The 27015-nt window shown below is 34.6% G+C and overlaps 1 protein-coding gene across 4 annotated transcripts; it reads left to right on the top strand.

Annotated features, from left to right (window-relative positions):
- Positions 1-7920: 7920 nt before the first annotated feature.
- On the top strand, positions 7921-27015 carry LOC110028195 (E3 ubiquitin ligase BIG BROTHER-like). 4 transcript variants are annotated; one of them, XM_020729943.1, is made up of 9 exons: positions 7921-8118; positions 8215-8289; positions 10791-10946; positions 22423-22618; positions 22826-22872; positions 22982-23026; positions 23861-23985; positions 25673-25781; positions 26769-27015. In XM_020729943.1, exons 2-9 carry the CDS (start codon positions 8254-8256, stop codon positions 26805-26807), a joined length of 753 nt encoding a protein of 250 aa, XP_020585602.1. In that variant the 5' UTR covers positions 7921-8118; positions 8215-8253; the 3' UTR covers positions 26808-27015. The 4 variants fall into 4 exon arrangements, with proteins under 4 accessions (XP_020585602.1, XP_020585601.1, XP_020585600.1 ...); XM_020729942.1 differs by having other exon boundaries at positions 22823-22872; XM_020729941.1 differs by having other exon boundaries at positions 22787-22872.

Here is a 27015-nt window from a genome sequence, read left to right as displayed (position 1 = left end):
TTAAAACACCAATTAGATAAAATAAAATTTGAATTAAAAAATTTCCAAATGATTATGGACATACACACCGAATTTTTGCTATCTAAAGATGGAAGTCCAAGACCTCCACAATGTTTAGGCATAGTAATTTTATCCCAAGCAATTGTGTGAATTTTTTTTATCATCTTAGTTATCATGAAGAAAATTAGATAGCACAGAGAATATTTTCTTTTTAAGATTTCGATAAAACAGTCGAAATAAACCAGTAATATAAATAGCTTCATGTCATGAATTTTATTAATTGACTCTTAACAACAGAAGATAAAACTTTTTGCTTCCTACCTGCCAACGAATCATGTATTTTATCTACGAGCCTATGACAGTCAATAATGATGAGCATTGAAGGTTTAATAGTGATGCCCAAATAATTCCAAGAAAAATACTTAATATCAAAACCATATAAAGGAAAAAAATATTATTTTAAGCAACAACATCAACCAATTTCGAAAAACAATGTCAGATTTAGAATTATCAATGTAATACTTATGTTACATAATTGATGAGTAAATAAGTTGCCCATGAATTTCGTTCAAATCCAAGTTTAAAGAGATCTCATTCTCCTTTGAATGGGAAAACAATGTGGGATTTAATTTCATAGAAATGGATTAGCCAAAGTTGACAAATGCACACACCTCAATTCAAAAATCTAAGCAAATTTGGAAGGCAAGAGTTTCAGTTCAGACTATCCTTCAATAGTATTAGTTTTCAAATGAAGTCATATTCATAAAAAAATGAAAAACATGGCTTTTTATTAAAAAAAGTTAGGTATGAAAATATGATTGAAATTTTTATACTAAACGTGCCATTGATAAAGATGCCACCAATAAAGAAGTAGAATGTTGAGTACATAACAAGCAAAAAAAGCACCAATGAGAGCTACGTTCAGATTGAAATATTTGGCTGCGTTACGGGAATATTTCATCTGTGTTATTTGTAAAAATGATGTGTTATTTGATTATTATATGGTGTTATTCGATTATTTTGCGGTGTTATTGGAATATTCTCCAGCATTGTTTGATTTGAGGCTGTGTTATTCAGCATATTTCCGTGTTATTTCAATTTCCACTATGTTATTAGAATAGCACAGTCCAAAATCAAGTAATGCAGAGGAATATTTGAATAAAACTTCAGCCCCAAATCAAGTAACGCGATGAAATATTCTAAGAACACCGCAAAATAATCGAATAACATCATATAATACTCAAATAACACATCATTTTTACAAATAACGCAGATGGAATATTCCCGCAACACAACCGAATATTTCAATCCGAACGTAGATATTTTTCTGCAACTACATACATACAACCCAAAACTTGCTATTTACAAATCAACCACCCTCCTCTATATATTTTCCAAATTCTAACTCAAACATCAAAATTCATGTCAAATCTTGACCCGTGTTTTTCATTTTTATCAAATTCTCAATAATTTGAGTGTAGCACACGTAAATACAGCGATTCGGTAGTGGTTTATTTGTAAATATCAATGTTTCACGTGGTATGTATGTAAAAATTCCTAAAAAATACATATGTAATATATATATATAGTAAATTTTAATTGGGAAGATTTACATATACACTACTTAATGCTTATATATTTAAATTTCAAACATTTAAATTTCAATTTTTACATATATGCCCCCTTTCTTATGCATGAAAAGGAGTGTCTCACTTTTTAAAAATTAAAATGGGGTATTTTTTATGTGATATGAAAGATTTCAATGGTATAAATGTAAAAAATTAAAATTTAGGTGCTAGAAATGTGAATATATAAAAATTCGGTAATGTTTATGTAAATGTCATTTTAAACTTTTAAGTTGTAGCACTCTATCTATATAAGATCCTGAAATTTATACGAAAAATATGTCAGCACGATTTTCAAGACAAACAGATAGTCCTGAAGCTAGGAAAGATTGATCAGGCTCCTTAGCAATGTTTGAAGAATTGGATGCTAACCGAGAAGGCATTGAGGTCAGACAATCGAATTAATGCGGCAAAGAATTTCTCATAGAACGGTGATCGCCTCCAAAGTCGATTGACGAGTTAGTCTCAGACGGTGCACCAAAGGAGTTCAACAATAGCGAGCGGTCGACAGACTTCTTTTAAACCCTAATGCCTCAACAAAGTAATATTGAGTCTCCGTTTCAATTGATCCATAATTTGCATTCTAAAAAATGAATATACTCAGATAAAATGTTTCATGTATTCAGAAGCATATTTAGCCTCTCTAGTTAAAGAATAGACTTAAGAAATAAAAAAAATGATTCACATTATTATACTCTAAGCCAACAAATCTAGCAATTTAACTTCCTTCCTCTCTAATTGATGCTTAGATACTTAATTGGCAGCTAGAAACAATCATGTGGATCATTTGATAAGAATATGGCACATATTTCATGCATCACAAATCAAATGACTTTTTGTTAACTATTTGGTGATGACAAACACTAATTGTGTTTCCAATTATTTCTAAGCAAACTATGTGAACATTTAAATTACTTAAGGAGCAAAAAAGATTAGATTTAGAATATTACAATTAATCTTTTTTTCTCATATTAGTTTCAAAATGTTTGAATTTATTTGAGCTAGATGCAAGATAGGTTTTAGTAAGTTTCATATGTAAATTCAAAGCAACAAAATGATTTTAAAACCTATAATGGCAATAAAGAAGATGTGGTAATTAATCCAGTATTTATACTTGCATTGTCCTTGTTTAGACAAGTAATTATAAAGCAAATTATTTCAGGGCCCTAGTCTTATAATTGAAGTTCAAACTCGAATGAGAAAACATTATTTAACTTTTTGAGGTGAACGCTTATGCTTTGATGAGACATTTAAGAGGTAACTTGCACTTGCATCAAGTTTTTCATTGAGATTGTCTTAGATTGCAATGATGACCCTTATTTATAGAAGTGTATGTTTATGAATTATAGATCAAGTACTCGTAAGAGTTAGGTCTTGAAAGATCCTAGACCTCTCTCATTAATAATTCTCTTATCACCCAACATGGATAATTATTCCTTATATGAAGAATTTACCCAAGTATTGCTGGTGATGCCTTTACTAGTCAAATCAGCCATGAGTCAAGCTAAATCTTTGAGGGGAATTGGACTACGAGAATTCTACTAGCTCAACTATGAGGTGAGTTTGGCTTCTTTCACAAATTGTTGAGTTGTCTTAGTTCTAAAGCACATTTGTGCACAAATCAATGTAGGTGAGATGTAGGTCAGAACTCTCTTGTTGAGTTAATTGATTGGTTGAATTATCTAGTTAGCTCGATGAATTTTCTCCATTCATATTTTAGACCTGCCCTAAACTCTTTCTATGGACTTGCCTAAACTCTTTATTTGGACTTGGGACCATATATATTTAGTTCACAATTCTCTTATCTTTTTACTAACAAAACTGAGGAAAAGAAAATAACAATAATAATTATTGTCATAGTATAATGATTATATTTAATTGAATTATTAATTTTCAGGTTATAAATAGGGTTAAAGGGGTACGTTAAATATTCCCTTCAAGTCTTTCTCTTCTTTTTTTAGGTGCTTTCTTCTTCTAGGTCTCACTTTCTCCGTGATCCTGATGGTGAAGATCTCAAAAGAAAAATTCAATATTCCAATGGTCAAACTCATTTTAGCATTTGATCATCAAGGGAAAGAAAGAGGAAAGATAGTTCAAAAAGAGAGAAAAAAAAAGATAATTATTCCTAGGGGACATCAACTACCCCTCACATTATTGATCCTTTTGAGACATTAATTATTGATTCGATAGCTTCAATGGGAGCTCCATCTTTGTTGACTCAAATGCCCATTAAAAGGTTGCCTACGTAGAACTCTATTAAAGTCAATTATAAGGAATCCAAAGGGCTATCTTTGCCTTTACAAATAAGATATGGGTGCGAAGGTATGTAATTCATTAATATTTATGAATATTCATATAATTACAAATGAACTAAAAACTAATTTTTAGTTAACTTCACATTCAATGAGCACATGGTTGATGACTATGTTGGAGATGAACATGCCCAAATAGATAATACGAGTAAACGATTTTGAATGACATTCATTTTTAAAGAGAAATACTCATTCTACTAATGTAATATTGTATTTTTTCTCTTCATGTCAACCACATATCTTGAAAGATTTCTATGTGAATGACTTATATGATATTTAAAGGATAATATACCACCTCAATGGGAAAAAATATTACCTTAGAATAGATCTAATCATTTGGATGATGAAAATCTTAAGGATTTATTGGTCTACGTGAACATAAGATTTTTCACATACCTTAAGGGTGTATGATAGAGTTTGTATTATTCTCGAGTTTGATATCCCTGCATGAGCAAACCTTCATAATTAATTATATCTCCAATAGTGAACTCTAGAGTAAAACTGCACCCTAACATTAAAAAGGACTTATTTATGCATAGATGCTTTCAAAAAATATAACTAAGAAATTATATGTTAGTAATGATGTGGCATATACCAGATAACTTAGGGCATAACTTAGAATTCATTTGGTGCAGCTTATTTGTCATGGTGCAGTCTGAAAACACAATTAGGAGTGTTTGGTTAATGCGGTGTGGTCGTATTTTCAGGAAAGCCATATGAAATCTGGACCATGTGTTTGATCCTGTGGCCCACGTTTCTTTGCAATTTATTTACTATCCTTCCCACTGAAAGCTCTCGCGATTTCTTTCGTCACCACTCTCAAGCCCCTCTCCCTTATCACATCTCTTGCAATTTTTGTCCTAAATTGGATCTCTTAATCCTCTTCGATCTATGGCCAGGGTATGGTTCCTTTCTCTTCTCCTCTCCCTCTCCCCTCAATGCTTTTGCTCGATCTAGATCAGCGCTTGGTGATTGTTGCAGTGAGCTTGCCTTTCTCAATACATGTCATTCTCCTCTCTGTCCTTCGGCTGAGTTCAAATCATTGGATCTCTGTTGCCTTCACCATATTCTCTATGAGCTTCTATTGAGGCATTTTGTTTTAGAGTTGAAAATTTTGGTTATTTGTTGTGATGTGATGTTTTCAGTTTGTCGTGTTGTGATATTGGAATTTGGGTGGAATTCGATTGATGGATTTCAGTTCGTGCGATTGATGAGTTTCAATTTTTGGTGCACTACTCGATTGATGGATTTGAGGGGTTGGGTTTTGTTATTGGATTTTGCAAATTTGTTGGACTCTCTATTATTTTCTTAGTTTGATTGTTTTTGTTCCCTATTCGTTGTCTGGTTGATGGATTCAGATACTTGTGATGTTGGTTGTTGCCCAAAATTTAGTGGTGGTGGTGGTTGCATTTGGAAATTAATTAAATACAAATAGATTTTGTGGTTGTGCTATACTGTCATAGTTTGTATTGGTGGTGAGTTTTACAGTGGTTTCCTTAAATACTGGATTTTGTGGTGTGGTCTGAAAGTGATGATGTGCGGTGTTCAGGTGACAGTATATGGTGCGGAGGTGGTGTATAGGTAGTAGTGTGGTGTAGAGCTACTGCTTGTTGTGGAGGTGGTGGTGTGATATGTGTGGATTTGTCGGTGTATAGTATGAAGGTGGTTTTGTAGGGCTTAGGGTTTGGTGTGGTTGTGGTGGTGTGTGGTGCGGAAGTAGTGGTGTGTGGTTGTGGAGGTGGTGGAGTGGTGCGGTGTGTTTAGTAGTTTGAAATCAAGGATATGACAAGCTATCCAATATACAAAATGAGTTTACTAGTTTGAAATCACTCATTCTTAATAATAATCCTCAAGCTTGCTTTGCTCATCAACTTAAGTAATGTTTGGTCGTTTGTAACAAAAAAATTTTAGCAAGTAAAATATATTTTGAGTTCAGTTCTAGTATCCAAAATATGGTTGGAGCTACTTCTAAGAAGAGTGATGCTCTTAAAATTATTCAATAAGAGAAATTTCTTTACATCATAAAGCTTGATATTTAATTAACGATCATGGTTTGAATAAAGAAATTACTTTGCAAAGAGTTTTTGATACCCATTGGGGCTCATATTTTTATACTTTAATTAATCCTGTAAAAAAGTACGCATCCATACTTGAAATGCATCAATTGTAAAAGAAGATGAGATGCATGATCAACAATCAGTTAAATCTAGAGTTTTAATTGACCAGACAAAAAGTTTAGTCTTTACTTCATGATGTATTTAATGATTGATATTTTAGGGTTTATAAATGAACTTTCTACATTTTTACAAAAAAGATCAACACAGTAGAATGCAATGAAACTAGTGCAGGTATTAAAACGACGATTGCAAATGATTAGGATTCTTAATTGGAAGTAGTCTCTGTTTGTAATGTTTTTTAAATTGATGTTCAAGATATAAACTCCACCTTTAAGGCTTGTCGACGATCAATACAAAGAGAAAAAGAAATTACAAATTTACAACATTATCTTGTTGAATTATTCTACACTATGATTGATATAAAACTTCAAAAGCCGAATAATTGTTTCAAAACTAAATTACTTTTTTGTGTGACATGCCTAAATCAAAGTGATTTATTCTTTGATAAGGGAAAACTAATTCATCATATAAAGTTATATCTCAATGACACTTTCTAAAATTACGTTTGTGGCTCTCGATCATCAGCTATCCACTAATATTACTGACATGCACATTAGTGAATATTTCTCGTCTTTAATTGGCATTGTTGATCTTGTAAGAAAAATTATTAAAGCTAAGAAGAATTATGTTAATTCTGTAGTTTATAGACTTGTTATCTTAACATTAACTTTACTGGTTATTACTGTTACAGTTGAGAGATTGTTTTTTGCAATGATGACCATCAAATATCAATCGAATCGTTGATGATTAACTTAATGACCTTCTTATATTAAATATTTTAAAAAATATCGGACTTGATTCCAAATGAATTTATTATGCATTATTATTAGAAAATACAAAATAGATTTAAAAATCTAGAATTATTGTTTAATTCAGTGATGATAATGAAATATAATGTTTTATTTCAAATTATGTATTATTCATTTTTTAAATTAATTCATTAATATAATAAATTTGCCTTTTTTTAATGAAAGACTAGTTCTGCCCATAAGGTTGATAGTCACTAATAATATTATAAATTTATTTAAGAAGTGTATAATATAAAATTTATCAATCCACTCGCCTTCAAAAGTCTAAATTATTTATGTATATAGCTCTTTAAAATTAAAATTACATCAAAAATATCATTAATATTATTTCATTTAATATAAACTATATTTTATTATGTTTATGTTTTAACATAATTAAATAATTAAATTTATAAAAATTATGTGTTTTATAACTAAGTAAAAAATATCTCTATATTTATTTTAGAAAACCAAATCATTTGATGAAAAATTACGTTGCTATTGAAACAACTTCAAAAGAAACATGTCTATCATTAAATTCCAGCTAGGGCTGTCAAAAAAACACGTTGTTCGCGAATAGTTCGTATTCGGTTCGTCAATGAGTTTGTGTTCGATTCGTTCGATAAGTAAACAATACGAACATGAACAAAGTTTTTTCGTTCGGTTAGTTAAACGAATCAAACACGAACGTTGATGTGTTCGTTCGTGTTCGAATCGTTATTGTTCGAAATATAAAATAATTTAAAATAATTATATATAAAAATATTATGATATTTTAAAAAATTAAATTTTATAAATTATAATATATAATAAATTAATAAAAATAATATATTAATGAACTATATTAGTAATATATTAATATAGATATCGTTAAGAAAAGTAACTTCACGAATAATTGTGAGCACGAGCTTATTTCAAACAAATTAAATTTCAAACGAGCCAAATACGAACACACGTTCTGTTAATCCGTGTTTGATCCGTTTACACCCCTGATTCCAGCCCCCACCTTCCCCGGTTTCTCAAATCAGACCTCAGAGGCATGACTAATTCGTGTCAACACTTTGTGGCGGGTAGCACATTCCACGCCTGAGGACTGAGTCAGTCCTCAACTCAGGAGAACATCTTCGGCGCTGAATCTCTGTCTGCTACCACACTCGGCGGCGTGGATTCTGCTACCGACCAACGACTGCCGAGTGGAGGGAGCGTCGGGAAAGCTGTCCTTCATCATCCCTTAACAAACTTTTTCTTCTTCCCTATCCTTCCTTCTAGATTCCGCAATTAAAGAATTCACTGTTTATAGCGTTGGATGCAGATGGAAAATGGAATCTCGGGATAAAAATTGTCCCTCTCGATGAATTTTAATGAAAGCGTAGAGCTTTTCAAGCAGGTGATTCGGTGAAACTTTACTTGAAATTGGCTCAAATCGGTTTCGTTTGGTTTTATGATTCGTTATTTAGGGTTTGTATTTTCTGGTTCTAGAGAAGAGCCGAGCTTGAGATGGAGAAATGGTATGATTTAACGGTGTTTAACGTTAAGAATTGTTGAGTGTTAATGAGTTATTTTTCGGTGATCGAATGCGTAGCACATCGGCGGGAAACAAAGTCAAGATCCACAGGCGCTCACCCTGCCCCAAAAACAAAAAAGAAAAAATACACCTCTCTTTCATCTGACTCGTAATTCATTACGATGGATTCTTTACCGGTGCTTTCCTTCATCAGAGGTAGACGATACGAAGTGATTCTTGGGAATTTAATGAGAAAGTTATGGTAAGTGGATGGAAGTTTTGCTTAGCTTAAGCAATACAAGGATTCAGGATTTCCATGGACCCATCTCTTCTGAGAGAGTATTGGCTATATGGAAACAGCAATTCAAATAATTTTGTTTTGTGCCTCCAGATGTCAGTTAGTTGTTTTTAAGTTAGGAAATTCTTGTCCAACAAAAGTGGATTTTAGTGCATCTTTTGTTAGATAGGATCAGAATTTGAGATATTTAAATTGTTTCCTTTTGCTAAGCAAATGATATTCATCGTAGGGAGAAATATTACGTGTGGATAGGGTGGTCACCACAATACCACCAATCCGCATGTACATTATCCACAGGTTACATAAATCACTATTTCCTAATAAGCCACATTTTGAAGCTATGATAACCAAAGTTCAATTAATTTTCCTGCCTTAGCTTGAAGTTGGATTATGGTTCATGACCTCATGTCGTTTATAATGTCTCATAAGTATTTTCATGTGAATAATATGATAGTAGAAGGTTTTAACATGAACTTGGAAAGTTCATGTGAAGTCGTAGGCCTCGTTTGAGAAAACTTCCTACGGTGTTTGTTTCAGAAAAAAAAAAAAATCATTTATTTATTTAGTATTTTTGTTGGTTATGATTTTTTATAAAAACTTTTAAAAAACTCTATTTTCATATTATTTCGGAATGTTATTGTTATTTATCTTTAAAATGCTGTTTTTTTTCTTAAAACAGCTTTTTGGCAGACATATATAAAAGTAAATGCTTAACCAAACAAAGCCTTAATACCCATACAACAACAACAACAACAACAAAGCCTTAATCTCACTACGTGGGGTCGACTACATGAATCTTTTTTCTCCATTGCGTCCTATTTAGTGTCATATTTTCATTTAGTTCTAATAAATTAATTTCATTTATTATACAATAAGCCCAAGTCTTCCTAGGTCTACCCCTGTCTTTCATAACATAAGTCGAATCTAAAACATCAACTCTCCTAATCGGATCATTAGATGGTTGACGCTTGATGCGTCCAAACCATCTAAGGCGACTTTCTCTAATTCAAGGTATAGTCATGTCTAATGCTATCATATTCCAACCGTAGAAGGGCCACATAATCCCTTAAACCTTTGATACAATTATAAACATATGTTTGTTGTAGTTCTATGGTTTCTCTTGCTTTTCGAATGTTTATTGTAAATAATTTATCTTGTTGCCTTGTTCAGCTAAAATGATGGTTGTTCTGACTTTTAGATAATCACTTATGTGCACTTTTGCTGTTGGGACTACTGAAACATTCTTCCCATTGTAATTCATCATATAAAGTTGTAACTCTCTTGTGGTATTCTCGTACGCCTTTCTGTTTCTGATTTTATTCTCCATGGAATCTGTATTCTTACGTTGTGCATCATTGTGCTTCTTCTAGCTTTGTATTTTATTTTTGTAGTAATCTCTAAATTTAAAATGTTGAGTTCATTAAATGTTCATGTTGCTGGAGATTCCTGAAACATGGTTCGAGCTATAAATATTCATATAAACTTGTATTTCTTTAGTATTTTTCTTGCATTACTGCTTGTTTCTGACTGCATTATGAAGGAATGTGTATTCTTAGCTTTTTATCATAACACTTGTTTTAGGCTTATATTTTATTTTCACCATAACATATAAAGTCGGAATGTTAAGTTCAAAAGGAATTTCCTTAATGACATGTGAATACACATTTGCCCATTTCCTACTTTTTATCTGTGAAGCTACATAAGAAAAAAATAATATTCCTAATGTGCTTGTGAAAATTTGTTTCTTGGTTCTTTGCAGACATTTTAAAATAATGAAATGTTTTTATTGAAATCAGTGTTCATGTAAGTATGGTAAGACCTGTTTTGTTGAATTAATGTTTAGTTTGTTTCTTAAATTTTGGAAGCAATGCAATAACATTTTTTGTACCTCATTAGGCATTATCTGGTTCTATCATAATTTCTTTTTTTTTCTTTCATGAGGGGTAAATTTATCAAAAGCTGCATAACGTTGGCATTTCCACTATGAGGGTTTGGTATTTTATAATTTCTTTTTAGAACTTCTATTGTTTTTAAGACTCTTAGGTCCTTTCTACTGGTATTTTCAGCTAACAGGTATGAATTTTAGGTGGCTATCATGAAAGTGGAACTCCAAACAGGGAAAAAGCAGCAAATGGAAAGTCATTATGTCAATGCTCCGGTAACATATGTAGTGGAAGAGAATTTTGAAGGGCGCTTCCACGATCATAATGATCTAGCACTTGCCCAAACTCTTCCAGATCAGGTTAGCTCTTATTATCATCTTGATCTTTAACATCAACATTGCATAAATGCAATTTAAAGCTGTATCTAGGACATGTTATTTATACAAGAAAATGATTATTTATAAAAGAAAATGAATAGTGGCACATGATACTAGAGCCAATCACTGAGGGATTGTTTGGTAACGGCTTTAGCTGCTGAGCGGCAGGAAGAATCACTTCATAGCTGTATTTAAATACTATGTCCTAGAAAATGCAATTTAAAGCTGTATCTAGGAAGAAATATTGCCTTTGCGGAGTCCAATTAACGGAAGCCACGTGGAATCCCAGCCCTATAGACGAAAATAGGGAAAATAAATAAAGCTTCGCCCGCGACCCGTCCCGAAACACCGCCCGATCAATTTCCCGCCAGCTTTCATAAAATTATTTTACACTCAGCTAAATAAATATTTCACAGCACTGGACGCATGTAGCTAGGGTTTTTGGAAGAAATATTTTTTTGGGTTTTTGTGTTTAGTTTCGATGGACTTCTCCGTTATATATATGTCCTAAATTTTATTATTCTTTTATAAGTTCTTAATAAATATAAGTTATGACTTTTAAGTAAATTGTTTTTGTTCTATAACACACTAATAACAAATTAATAATATACTAATAATACACAATAACACACTAATAATACACTAATAACACACATACTAACACAATTATACAGTCCCCTGACCCGCGGTATAATACGTGATAATATTCTCTGCGTGTTATACCGCGAGTTATAACGCCGCCCCACGTGTTATACAACCACCCTATAATTTTCTCTTACCCGCGGTATAACACGTTGGGAATATTCATAGTGTTCTAACACACGGTCTAGTGAAATATTCTCCATGTGTTATGCCGCAAATTTAACGCGTTATTTTTCAAAAATCACATGTTATATGATGATTTAACGGGTTATTTTCAAATTCTACGTGTATAACACGATTTAAACCTCATTATTATAATGTTATTAACTATTCGTTACATACAATTTAATACGTATGTATTTATAACTTAATTATAATTATAAATTTGGGCGGGTTTCGGTGGGGCCATTGATTCGGGCCGGGTACGTTATACGAGCGTTTTTTTATTCTTGCAATCAGCAGGCTAATATTTCCTCGTATCTAGAGCCAAGCGTACCCCAGTCGCGTGAACAGTGAAGATTCACTGGATGGCGTGAAGAAGAATGTGGAAGACGAGAAAGACGAGAGCTTCAGCGGCTCTTGTGCGCTGCGATCCCGTCTTCGCTTCCCTTGCTAGGTGAGCTTCGACTGTCGGTGAGCGCTGCAATCTCGCTTCGTTCTCTAGCTTTGGTGAGCGTCGGCTGTCTGTGTGTGCTGCGATCTTCATTGCTTCCCAACGGCTTACCAGAGCGAGCAAGGAGGACAGCGACTTACCAGGGAGGATAGAGCTTCAGTCACTGTAGTTTCGAACAGGGTTGCGAGTTTCCAGCGGCTTACAGTGCGAGCAAGGAAACGGGGTTTTTGTTCGAGCGTGAAGGAGAATGCGGCTCGATGCAGCGGAGACGAAGCGAAGGGGAAAGACAGTAATGCAGCTTCGGTGTGAAAAGAAAGCAGTGAAGCAGGGCTTCCTTTGTTGGAGTTGCACTAGATTTTGCATGTGAACTAAGGCAATATGGAGCACACGAACTTGCATGAAGGAAGTAGCGTGTGACCTGTGTGATCTGAACTTTTTCGTTGTGCTTGAGGATGTCAGAAGGCCGACATACTGCGAGAAGTAAAGAGTTGGAACTTCTGGGGAAAATAGATCCTGAAGTTTTGAAAGTTTTTTTTGGGCTCATACATGGAGCTAGCATTTTAACGAAAACTGCTACCTTACAAGTAAAGCTAGATCTCTTTTTTGTGGATCTGAACTTGATGGACTAACCACATAATTGAGTTTGTCACGCCGGGTCGAGGTTGTTTTAATAGGAAAAATGATAGAGGGATATCTGACCGGTGGATGTGGACAGTCTAGAGGCATTGGTCGTATCATGGGGGCCCAAGGGGTGGAAGAGGGGGTTACCGAACAAATCTGATGGTAGTAGAGAACGAGGGAAAGACAGGTTGTCCTTTAACGATGAGGATCAAGAGTTACTGGAGATGTTGAAGGGAAAGCAGGGAGAGGCAGGTGATGTGACTAGGAATGCATTTATCTTATCGTCATCTAAGGTGAACACTACTAGCTATGCTCACTCAGCAAAAGACACTCGTGATACACATTCTATTGTCTATATATCCACCACAAGATTAACAGAATAGACAATAGATTATGGTGCACCTTGACATATGATAGGTGTCGCTAGTGAGTTTTCTTCCCATACTCACCTAGCAATTTCAGAGAGCATTCTGACCCTGATGGTACAACACAACATATGGTTGGTAAAGGTACAATAAGGTGTGCCAATTCTATGATTTTGTTTAATATTTTGCATGCTTCTTTCTTTCTAATGAACTTTTTATCCATTAGTGTCGTTATACTTCAATGATTATGTTGTTTCATTTGATATTCCAATGGTCATCTCAAGAGAAGGGGACTGGCTAGAGACTTGGGACTGGAACTTGGCATAGTAGACTCTGACACTTGGATAGAGAGGATATAATCAGTCTTGATATCCATGGTTGAGAATGCTATAGCAGGAGTATCTGAGAGGAGTTTGGAGAATGTGTTGTTGCTACATCACAGGCGCACAAACACTCTTCGTTTAATATATTGCGTCATTTGCATCTATTCTTGCATGTAAAGACAAATAAATAAAAAACTTGTGTGTGATTCTTTTAACTTTGGTAAGCATATTAGGAGCTTCTATATTGGTTCTGGTAATAGGAGTTATGATGTTTTTGATTCGGTATATTCAGATGTATGGGGATCTTGTTCTACAACTTCAATGAATGATTATAGATATTTTGTGACTTTCATTGTTTGTTTTTCTCGTGTTACTTGATTATATCCGATGAGAAATAAAGTCATCCGTTTGTATGCTTTAAAGACTTTCACAGAGCGGCGACTCAATATGGTGCAATAGTGAAAGTATTGAGATTTGATAATGAGACGGAGTATACCAACAAGACATTCGGGGAATACTTGTCAGCCCAAGAGATATAACATCAAACCACATATTCATATACACCGACATAAAATGAAGTAGCAGAGAGGAAAAATAAAAATCTTCTAGAAGTAGCTTGAAGTATGATGATCACAATGAATGTCTCAAATAACTTATGACGACAAGCAGTTTTGACAACAGTTTGATTGTTCAACAGAATGCCCTCGAGTGTTGGATTTGATGTCTCATTGTCAGATGTTAAAAGGAGATAATAATGGGATTTTCCCGTTGAAGGTTTTTGGTTGTGTATGTTTTATGAAGGACAATAAACTATCAGTATTGAAGCTGAATCCTAGAGCTGTGAATGTGCTTTCATGGGTTATTCTGCTACCCAAAAAAATTGTCTGTTGGAGTTCGATAGAGAATAGACTATTTGTGAGCATGAAAGTGTCCTTTAGAGAGCTCGAACCATATTACATCTTGGAGGTCACCTCCTCATTTAGTGAATTGTCATACATTGGAGGTATGAGGCATGAGGGGGAGATTAGTGATGATCAGAGAATGGAGCATGTAAGATTGATGTCTTGTCCCAATTGTGTGGGAAGGATTGGCTGGGGAGAGCCAGAAAATGAGGACAATGAGCCTGAAGGTAGAGAGATTCAAGCTCAAAGAGAGCTGAGAGTGTATACAAGTAGGAGGCAGAATGAAGGAACATTGGCTGTCGTGTCACTCGTGCCATCAAGTCCCATGTCTCGGTCTTATCCGACCTTTAAGACACCTATGCCTTCCTTTCCATGATCTGATATGAATCCTCTCCCTTCTCCTCCCACTCCCATTGCATTAAGGATGATCTCTCACAACAGTGCGGGTTGTTCTCCTGATCGTTATTCTCTTGATTGTTTTGGTTTTTCACAGGATATTACTCAGTTTGTCTCATACTCTAACATATTGTCTATACACGGAGCATTCATTGCATCTTTAGACACTATCTCTATACCCAAGTTTTGGCAGGTAGCTAAAGAGGATCCAAAGTGTATGACTTTATGCTTGAGGACTTGGTGCTCTCAATAAGAACAGGACGTGAGAGGTTGTTCCATTACCAACCGAGAAAAGAGCAGTTGGGTGTAAGTGGATCTTCACAGTAAAATAAAATCTATAAGGGAAAGTTGAATGTTACAATACACAATTGATGAAGAAAGGGTATAGTCAAACATATAACATTGACTATGACAAGACCTTTGCATCGGTAGTGAAGATGAACACAGTGACGACATTAATTTTTCTAGCTGTGAATGGTGGGTGAAGGTTACACCAACTTGACATGAAGAATGTTTTTCGTCATGGTGAGTTGCTGGATGAGGTGTATATGGACATATCACCAGAATTCGGTACAATTCAGACAGTGGGCAGAGTGTGCAGGCTCAGGAAGTCAATTTATGGCTTGGAACAGTCACCTCGAGCCTTGTTTGACAAGTTTAAAAAATCTATGGTGGTGTCTCCTCGTGCATAACATTGGCATTTCCACTACTAGCTATGTCGGTGGTTTTGATTTAATTTAATATATATATATATATATATATGTTTTGATTTTTGAAAATAATATTTTAATTTTTGAAAAACGATATTAGATGGATCTCATTCATTTAATAATTTAAGTAAACGAGCACAACATCACAAGTAATGCACATATCCCGAGAAATAGACACATTACTTGGTGATAAGACTCGGTTAAATAAACTAAATAATTTATGAAATTCATTTTGGTCTGCAAATTTTTTTTATTTTGACCGATAAGTTCTCTTACATAATATTAAAAATTATATAAGTTTTATATTACCTTGGTTCTTAAAGCTCCATATAGAGACAATTTCATATAATTAATTACCTCTCAAATTACTGAACTCACTTAAGAAAACTTTCGATGATGATCAGAGGTATTTATCTTCATGAATTCAAAGTCTTAGAACTTTCAATGTTTAACATAGAAAAATTAAGTGTGAAAAGGACCAAATAGGAACATTTATTTCTGAAGTCAAAGGGAAGAAAAGTAGGAAATGTCACAATCCTGAGTAAAACCTCGGTGATTTCCCAAATTATCTTATTGTTTAACTTCAATTTCGAGAAGATGTTATTGAATGTTTCATCATGTCAGTTTTATTATTTAGGACTTATATTTGCGTGATACGGTCATACAAATAACCTAAAAGATATAAGTATTTACGTCGTATCGGACGACGACCTCGGAGTGTAAAGCGAGTTAGAGCTTAGATTGCACAATATGACTCTGCAAAGACCTAAAAGATAGGGTGAGGATTTATGTCGTGCAAGTCAGATCACTTCAAAGTCCTATGGCTTGTTATTTAAACTAAGTAAATGTTTAGCTGATGTAGTTTTGTTTTGCTGTTGTAGATTGTCGTCCTCTATCCGCTGCATCTTTGTCTTGCTGCCCACAAAGACTTGCTTCATGCTTCATGTTGTAGCAGTTTCAGGTTTAGTGTTTTATAGCGATTCACCCTAGGTAAACCGACTATTGTTCTCTATTCTGAAAGTCTTGTAATTTTTTTAAAGCCTGCATAAACAAGATATGCTATAAATAAGAAAGTGCAGTAAAAGAAGTGTTGTAAAAGGTATTGTAAATATGATATAAACATGTGTACCTGACGTGTCTGCCACTCATGCAAATGGGGTTAGTGTCGCAGGTAAGAGTAAGTGTCACAGGTAAGAGTAAATAAGTATCGCAGAAAATCTAGCTAGCAGGACAAACATGAATGTATATATATATGTAAGAGTCGGGTGGTAAGTAAAAGAACGAGTGACTAGTAAAAAAAATATGTGAACTATAAAAGACCGAAGTGGACTATAAAAATTCAGGTTTGGGGTGGACTCATATTTTATTATTCTTAAAGAATTCTGTAGGCAACCATTGGTCATTCACATGTATAAAGCTCGACATTCAACTAGCATTAGGAGGACAATTTTTAGCCCAATACAAGTAATTGACAAGTGGAAGATCAAATTGTATTATTTAAAGTTTGTGGTTTGTCATGCATATAAACAAAAATAGATTTTTTTACTTACCAATTGAAAGTATTTACGTTGTAAAAAAAATATGTTCTGTCGTCATATTTGTATATTTTGTAAAATAAATCGTCCACGAGTCAATTACACTATCGGGCTAGGACCGCCTGCAGCCTAAGAAGACAACAATCCTCGCTAGTCTAGTATCGGTGCATAATATTGTCATCTTACATTCTCACCAGGTCCTTCGGTCAAGTCTCAATGTCGTAGGATGTAATATTCTTCAGCTCTATCACCGGTTGCTTTTGTCATCACAACCCTTAAACCCCAAAACCATCAAATTTATAGTCTTGCTTGATGATTCACATATAGCAAGAGCTATGCATGTGCATTTATGTCGGAACATAAGCACCTGAAACAAAATCATCAATCAAGAGCAAAGAAAGCAAAACGAAACAACAAGAAAAGTAGGCCGACCCACTTCTAAATCTTCACAAAAATTAACTAACATTCAGCCCCAAAAAAGACATGCAAAGCCTCCAAAAATAGTGAACAAATCAACACTCGAAGTGGTGCAAAAATCCTTCATAAAATAGTGTGCATAAGCAGCTCAAAACAGTAAAATATATGACCAAAAGCAGTCTTTAAACCTTTCCTTGAATCAACAAAAACATAGAGCAAAACAACTTTTAAACCCTTCTGCATAAATCCAAACATTTCTGCAATTAGTGGTTCGGCTTGCGAGACTGAGTGGCAACCGAAAGAGGGGGAGAGAGGGAGCAAATCCACCACAATAAAGAAGATTTAATGGCTCACAGGTAAGGGGCAGCGTGGAGCAAAGCCCCAACAAGATCAAACATGGCAGTCACGGCTAGGAGCAGCTTAAACAGGCCTTCAAATAATTTCAAAATCCCTAAAAACTACGGCCAAACAGGCCCCCAAGAACTTCCAAAACCACAGCTAGGTAAGCTATCAAAGACTCCCAAAACCGCAACAAGGCAAACCTCCTAAACCATTTCAGAAAATTCCAAAAACGCAACCAAACAGGCCCCTCAGTATTACCAAAACCTCAACTATATAGGTAGCTTAGAAGCATCAAAACCATAGCTCGCACTAGTCACACACCAGTTCGAAAACTACAGCCAACAAGTAGCAAAACTAACTACAAAAACCTCCAAAACCACTGCTTGAATGGACCACAAAAGCTCCCAAAAAGCTGCAGCAACATATACAATAAAACCATCCAAAGAACCGCAAAAACTGCATTTCTTCTTATAACGGTAAGGTGCCAAGTGTCTGCAAATTAAGGTTTTGGTGCTGCATATGTAAACGCAGAAAGATCAAATGGAATGTATGTAAATCTTTCTTGATAACAAACAAAAGTGCACAGGGCTTCAGATTTCCACCGCCTCCCACAAATCAAAAGTATAAAACTTTTTAAATCTTTCCAAAAGTGAGAAAGTATATGTACCTCGAATTTTGAATTAGAATTCACCAAATCAATTGCAGCTCACCAGCAAGAAATCAAAGTAAATGGTTAAACAACAGGAAAAGAGGTAGCTCATTAGGAAAATTACTAAGACATATTCAGAATTTCTGAACATTGGACTGATGTATTTTAGCCAATAATTACTTATCCAAATTATCACAAATGGAAATATAAATGAGCATTTAAACATTACTTTCCAAATCAGTAAAACCAGGAGCAAAGAAGAGTTTTGAAATTCTTTTCTAAGCATACCAAAAATGTTAGCCCACAAGAGCATTTAAATCACTATTTGAAAATCGTAAAGTAAGGAGCAAGTAGAGAGCAAAGAAGAGCTTTCAAAATTCTTCTCCAAACATACCATCACGTTTTGAAACTCAGTAAAGTAAAGAACAAGTAGAGAGCAAAGAAGAGCTCCCCCCCAACCCCTTTCCAAGCTAACAAAAAAAAAAAAAAAAAAAAAAAAAATGCGTATTGAATAGCGTTTTATAGGCATTCCTTCCCAATTCTAAAAAAAATTAAAGTAAGCAAACAAGAGGGATTGGCCACCACCATGTTAAACAAGTTCACCATTCATGCTTGAGTGATTGAACCTTCATACAAGCTAAACAATTATGCCACCATGAACAAGATTAAAGAAATAACAGCACATACTATTCTTCCTCTTCTTCCTTTTTTCTCTTTTTTCTCTTTTTAGCTGAGAGAATAATTAAGACTAGATCAGGGATAGTTGAGCAAGCAACCAATAGCAAAAACAAATAGCTAAGGGAGAAAGAAAACAGGGACTACCTTGCTCGGTTTACCTAAAGGAAGAACACGAAAGGAACATAACTCAAAGAGCACCAAGCACGTTAGGGCAGCACCAACCAAGAAGAAAACTACCTGGAATTCTGGCAGCACCTCCCTCCTTACACCAATTCTCCAACCAACTAGAAAACATCCACCAAGTGGGGTTTTTATAGCCAAAAAGGGGGAGAAACTTTACCTTTACTTACCTAGGGGTGAGCCGAAGCTGAAGGAGATGGGGGAAATGATGACAAACGACGCAGAGGGAGTGACAAGCAGAAGGCAGGAGTGTCGGCGGGGAGCAGGTGGCGATCTTGCGTAGAGAGAGTGGCAACAAGTGCAGATGCAGGTGACAGGGGGACCTCGAGCTGAAGTCTCGCGAACAAGAGGAGTTCGATCGGCTAGGGCTGCACTCAACCAAAGAAGAAGAGGGCTCGGGCGAATTGTCGAGCGGGAGACGGGAGACGGGAGCCGGGTGCGTGAGTTTAGGGATTTATGGATTTAAATAGAAATTTATTTTTTTTTATTTATTTAATTCACGCTTCAATTTTTGTGAGATTTATTTTTGCGCAGCGTTATAGCAAAATGTGTGTCTTTTCTGGGTAAAACAGACTTTCCGGACACGCGGTGCAGTCCGTTTCTTCATCTGACGTGGTTTGGACAACCTCATCGATGATCAGATCAAAAACTCATCAGATTCGGTTTTCTTTGAATTTTGGGTTTGCGATTGATCTTTTCAAAATTTTATTTTATGTTTCGATTAATTATGCAACATATAAAGGCGTAGCTGATGCGAATTGTGATATTTATGCATGTCGACTGTTCGAATTGTGATATTTATGCGTGCGAATGTGCAAATTGTGAATCAGACAATCCTAGGGCTTAATGGTTCTATGGGGACTCCTTTTGAGTTCCCTCATATTGGTTTCAATGTCTTAAGTGCTAGAGGTCAAGAACCACACATGCGGAATTCCAAAAAGAGTAAAGAGGTGGTTTGAATTCTAAAATGAGGCGGGTTCCATTACTAAAGCTCTAGGATAGTCAAAGGGAGAATCTAAAGGCTAGATCCTAAATCCTAAGAAGATAACTAGACCTCGCCAAAAATGAGGTCAAAAGATGGCCATGAGATATTGGCAGATTATTATCGACCACACAATGTTCTTTTGTCAAAATGGTGGTCACATCACTATGTTTGTTGTATATGTTGATGACATAATAATCACTGGTGATGTTGAAGTAAAAATGTTCAACTAAATGTAAGATTGGAGAAAGAATTTGAGGTGAATGACCTTGGACAGCTCAGATACTTCCTTAAGATTGAGTTGGCTAGCAGACAAGAGGGGATGACTTTTTCTCAGAGAATGTATATACTAGTTCTTCTCACAGAAACAAACATGTTGGGATGCAAGCTTGTAGTCTCTCCAATTGATCAGAAGCTTAAGTTGAGTACAGAGGCAGGATAGTCAGTTGATCGTGAGAGATACCTGAGATTGGTGGGTTGTCTGATCTAGCTGAGTCGCAAATGTCTGATATCTCATCTGCAGTGAATGTGGTGAGTTGTTATATGCATGATCTAAGGAAGTTTCATATCGATGCAGTGTATTAGATTTCTGAGGTAACTGAAGAGTGCACCAGGGAAGGGGTCAATTTTTATGAAGAATGGACATATAGACATTGAGGGCTACTTTGATATTGATTGTGCGAGTTGTGCATATGACAAAAAATCCACTTCAGGATACTGCGTATTCATAAGAGGCATCTTGGTCTCTTGGAAGAGCAAGAAACAATTTGTGGTAGCTAGGTGAACAACAGAGGCAAAATATAGGGTCATGGCCTTAGGAGTTACTGAGATGTTGTGGCTGAGAGCTCTGTTGGTCGAGCTCAAGGTGGATCAAGGAACTCAAATGAAGTTGTGGTGTGACAGCAAGTTAGCAATCAACATTGTCAACAACCCGGTGCAACATGATAGAACCAAACATCTGGAGATTGATACTGGAGATTGATAGATTCTTTAGATTCTTCATCAAGGAAAAGTTGAATAACGGGCTAGTGGAGTTAAGTCATCTAGCCACTGGAGAGGAAGTGGCTGACTCCCTCACTAAAGGACTTAGTTCATTAGATCCGTCTAGATTATGTGACAAGATTGGCTTAATGAATATCTTTTGCTCACCTTGAGGGGGAGTGTTGAGATTTGTATCTTATTTTGAGGGGTATAACTGTAAATAGGGATTATAGAAGAAGTCTATGGGCTATTTGTAAAAAGAATTGCAAGGCTTTTTAGAAGTCCAACTAATGAATGAAGGAAAAAATTTGAAGAGCAATTACATTCAATTCAGTTTCCAATTTTACCACTTATTCTATGGGTGAGATTTACATTTGGTTGATGTTCAACTCTTGTTGTTAGGTGATTATGAAATTTAAAATTAAATTTGAAGTTCTTTGTTTTCTTTTGAACTTAATTCAAAATTCTGTTAGGACTAATCCTATGCCAACCTTATGTACTAACATAGATTATGAGTTTATAAATTGTTGTTTTGAAGCATATAATTTCACTAATTGGGCTAAAATGAAATTGATTTTCTTTCAATCTTATGTGTGCAAGTTGGATTTATGGTTTCTGTAAATGCAGTATAAGTGCAACTACTTGATACTGAAGAAAGTCATCTCCTTTTATTGGTGTTATTGTTAATATTTTCTTACTCTGATATTTTCTTTCGTTAGTCAGCTTTATCTATATTATTCGATTCTCTTTTTTTTGATCAAATGCTACACATCAGAAATCAAATCTTTGATATTAAATTTAATATTCTCTTTGATTTTGAGTGTTTCTAGACTTCTTGTTGATTTTTTCAGATTATTCAATCATTCTATTATAAGTTGGGATTTTATTCTAATGCTGCTTTTTTACATCTAGAGAAAGTTTGCTGAATTAATATTTGACTTGTGATTCATTATTTTTTATTCTTTCCATTGAAGGAAATCATAATGTATATCATTTTAATTGCATAAAAGAAAATTCTAATGCTAAGTTGTACCATATCACCAATAATTCTGCATCAACAAAAATATGACAAACAATATTTGGCGGGAATCTGCAAACCAGTCCTTTAATCGAGATGCTCAGTTTAATGTAGTTAAAACTTCAAGCAGCACTACCATGGGAGATCGTGATGGTAGACTTCTGAGACATGAAAGTTCTTCCCAAACTGTAAATGTCGACTCTCAGTTGCTCATGGATGAAGCGTATGCCAGAGAACTGCAAGAATTGGAGAATCAACTTTCTTATACTTCGCTCAACAGAACTTCTGGAACACGAACTGGTATGGTTGTGTGAAATGAATTTCTATCTACTTAGAAAATTTCATGAGTGACTTTAATAACAGTTGGCCATGATTGATTGAAATATTTAGCTTTACTAACTTAAATTTGAGTTTTATATTTAGTGTTGCCAACTTAAATTTGAGTTTTGTCTTCTACTTATGACAAAGCTTACTCTGACTCTTCTCTTTTGGGAAAAAACAAAGAAGTTGCTCGTGCAGAGTCTTGTACATCAGGCAGTAAAGCCACAAATCAGGTAATTGGTTCTATCAAAAGTAATTCATAATGCACTTCTTTCACACCCCACCACGCCCCCACCTCTTTCTTTTCTAAAGATGCTCAATATTATATTTAATATTCCACAGGTTGACGAGCAAGATGATGTTGAACCAGATAATATGACTTATGAGGTGTGTTTGTCTTCCCTAATTAAGAAGTACCATTTTGTGCTCAAATGTGTAGCACATTTGTTGGAAACAAAGTGAAGAATCCCAAGATATCGGCTTGGAGTGCTCACCTTGCCCACAAAAAAAGAAAAAGAAAAAGAAAAAAAGAAGTAACTCTTTAAATAAAGCTTTGAATTTAGTTCAATACAAAAATAAAATTCACTTTTATTTATTTTAAAGTGTCCAATTTCACCTCTAATTTACATTTAATGTTTTCTCGGTACTGGGTATGACATGATGTTTGATCTATTTCATTAGCACCTACTTACTTGAACTGCTTGGATACTCATGTTATTGATACCTTAGTGCCATACTTTCTTGCTACTAATTAAGAATCTTCGCAGGCTTAAATGACTTAAATGATGCTGTTACTTTGGTTCATCTCCTCATTCATTATGTTTTCTTTATTACTTATTTTGTAGTAGTTCCTGTTAAGTTTCCTTTTTCTATTTCTATATGATATTTCATCATCCGTAGATGTGTGATTTAATTTGATATCCACTTATTTTAGGTACCGTTAGGATACTTCATGGTATTAATATCTGGGCTCCTTGGTTGTTGCTGCTGTAATGCTTTAGCGTTTTGTTAAGATAAATTTTTAAATAGACAAAGTGTAAACTTTCTGAATATATACGTCATTTGTATATGTGAATGGCTGTTAGAACATATGTCGGTATTTTGTCTATTTCATTCACTAAATGCTGTGCGTGAACTCGTGCATAATCAGACCTCTTATTTGTCTTATATTTATGTCAGATGCCTTCAATGTTATTTATGATTACTCTTCCCTTTTTACAGGAATTGCAGTCATTGGGTGAAGTTATTGGTGCGGAAAGCAGAGGATTGTCTGATGAGCTTATATCCTACTTGCCAACTTCTACATACAAAACTAGTTTATTTTCTAAGAGAGAGAAAAATGAAGAGTATGTTTATAAACTATTATATCTTTAATCTATAAATATTTTAGTATGAGAGAACATCTTTAGTGTTGCAAAATCTGTTTGATATTAATTTCATAGTAGTATTTATAGTCACTTAAAAAGGTTGTATAATTTTTAAATGTGTTATACGAATTTACACAGATTACAAATTTCAAGTCTATAGATCATCTTGGTAATAATTGCTTTAGTTTCATTCCTTTGTAGCTTCAGTTTTAGTTTTCAGTTTTAATTTATATAAACATGTTATTTTGATTCCTTGGATTGTGGTCGGTTTATGTGGTTTCATATAACTTCTGGTTGATTTTGTTGGTTAATGATTTAGAGTTTTTTATGGATCATGATTGTTTTATTAATAGGTTTATGGCTTAAGGTTTATAGCTGTAATACTGCTAATTTGACTTAACTGGGTTTTACCTAAAGTGATGCTACTTATTGAGTTACGGGATACCCTGTTTTGAAGGTTTATAGGTTGTTCCATCTTTTGCTTCGGTTCTTATCCATGTTCAGGTTTGGTGTTTTTTTTTTCACTTTTTATCCTTATTATAACGAGAATTGCTTGCTGTTTATTGAATTTAAAAGGTACCTGAATATATGATAAATTTTTTGTAGAAGGTAACTACCAATTTTTGTAGAAATCATTTTCTTTCTTTTCTTATTAAAAATTGTTATTGTTTCCAAATACATCATAGATATTGTAGCGAGCTTCGCCTGAGCGAGATTACCTGGGAGCAAAGTATTAGAGGCGGTGGTTGTGAATGTTATAGTGCGGTGTAGTGTGTGGGCTCGAGCATTATAGGTCTGAAATATAATAAGCTGCTTTGCAGTGCAAGCGTTGTCGGGAGAGTTTAGATGGTATTGCAAGGGTGATGCATTGTGCAGTGTGCATCACTGATGTGGCGTTGTGGTGATGTGTTTCTCTGAGGTGTCGTAGGCAGATGCTCATTATCGCATGTTGTTTTTGGAAATTGCTTGAATTGGATTCATTCCAAATACAATGAAAATGAACTATCAGTTTACTTTCCAATCCCTCAACAAGTTATTTTGATTTTTTTTTTTACTTCAAGCACATAAAATTTCAAAATCATTGCATTTGTTTCTCTGCACTCCGAACAAAATATCTTCCCTTTGGAACTTATAACCATCCATAACCCCCACATAAGGTTATTATCAATTTAAGGTTGTAATCTTTAAATAAATGCGGTAGATCGCAGTCTGATCATCTCAACTTTTTAAGATGTTGCTTATAACTCCTATGCAAGTGTTGAGTGCTAAGCATGAAGTAGCAACAACTATTTACATCAGAATCTGGTGATTACCTTATAATGACCACAGCTTCATTAATTAAAGCACATGGCCTTTCTAGGTTTTCTATGTATTATTTGCGCATTCTTTCTCAATAATTCCTTTTTAGAAGTCAATTTCATTGTGACTGTTACTGTTGTAATGCTAACTTTCTTTTCCATCCAGCCCCAATTGAATCCAATTAGTAACGATACAAGTTCATTTATGCGATAATTCTGGAAATTCAATTAGTGATTACTAGTTCGTTTATGCGATTTGTTCTGGAAAGCAGCTTTGCTATATAGCTCTTTGATCATTGATTTGTATTGATATTCATCTATATCTTATTCCCTACTTTCAGTGACTTATGTTCATATGCTGCATGCAGATGTGTGATTTGTTATATGGCTTACAAGAACAGAGATAAGCTGATCACATTGCCCTGCCAGCATCAATACCACCAAGGATGTGTCAGTCACTGGTTAAAGATCAACAAGGTAATTTTGTAAGAATATTTTACATGCATTATTCTGCACTGAATTTCTTTCAAATTGTTAAAGGTGTACTTGTATTTTATGTAAATGGCAAGAAGAATTTATGGTAATACTGTAGAAAAAATGGGTTGTAGGCTTGTAGCCTGTAAGCATTTTGTAGCATTGTACCATATCTATTTTGTTAATTAGCTGATCTTAGAAAATGGTATTGCGTATTGCAGGAATTTTATCCGTATTTTAGGGTATGCCCCCAATACAATTTTTTTTGGAAAGTAGAGTTTGCAATCACTCTACTCTTGTTAAACACATCTAGATTAATTATTCCATGCACATCTAGTTCTAATATACGTACTGAGTATTGAAAGGTACATGCTGGTGGTTTATTTAGGCTACGGCTGTCAAAATGGCTCCTTGTTCTTGTGTTCGGCTCATTCGCTAAGTTAACGAATCGAACACAAATAAAGATTTCTTCGTTCGTGTTCAGCTCGTTTTGGCTCGAAATACTGTTAAAGTATTAATTAAAAAAATAGAATAAAAATTATTAAATTAGATTTAAATAATGTTTTAATATAAATAATAATTTTTAAATCTTACCCCATCCTTTAACATCTTATGCCTATGTAATTAGGGTTGTCAAAACGACTCTTTTAAATCTTACCCCATCCTTGCTAAGCAAACGAGCCGAACACAAACATACTTTTTGTGTTCGAAATATACACGCGCCGACGAGCCGAACACGAGCTGAGCCTGGGTTCGCTCATGCTTTGGCTCGTTTACACCCCTAATTTAAGCTAATAATAGAACCGTTGAGTGTCAAAGCGATAACTTGATTGCTTTCAATTATTGTGATTGGGAGATGCATGCATGCACAAACAAAGTGGAAAAAAAAAAATAAACTGTTTGCAGGAGATAATGTTTGCACTGATACAATTCTGGTGTATATTGAGCTTAATTTTCCGTGCCAACTTCCAGATTTCTTTCTAATTTCAGGCATGTCCAGTATGCAATGTGGAAGTATTTGGATCATAGTGCGACTTTGTTTTCATAGGCTGATAGCGTTTGGCGCTGAAGTACCCTTTTTAAGCAAAATTTGTAACTAAAGTTATGTAAGTTATAAGCCATATTTCTCCCTCGGGCGTTTCTGTGTGCATGCACCTTTATTGGACAGACTTGTTATGTTTCTAGATTCAACAAACAGGTATGAATTTATTGGATTATGTTAATCGCTTTTATAGTA

Source organism: Phalaenopsis equestris, unplaced genomic scaffold (genome assembly GCF_001263595.1).
Source record: "Phalaenopsis equestris unplaced genomic scaffold, ASM126359v1 Scaffold000504, whole genome shotgun sequence".
Lineage (NCBI taxonomy): Eukaryota > Viridiplantae > Streptophyta > Magnoliopsida > Asparagales > Orchidaceae > Phalaenopsis > Phalaenopsis equestris.
The sequence above is the reverse complement of the archived record's forward strand: the minus strand, read 5'-3'. Positions and strand labels throughout refer to the sequence as shown.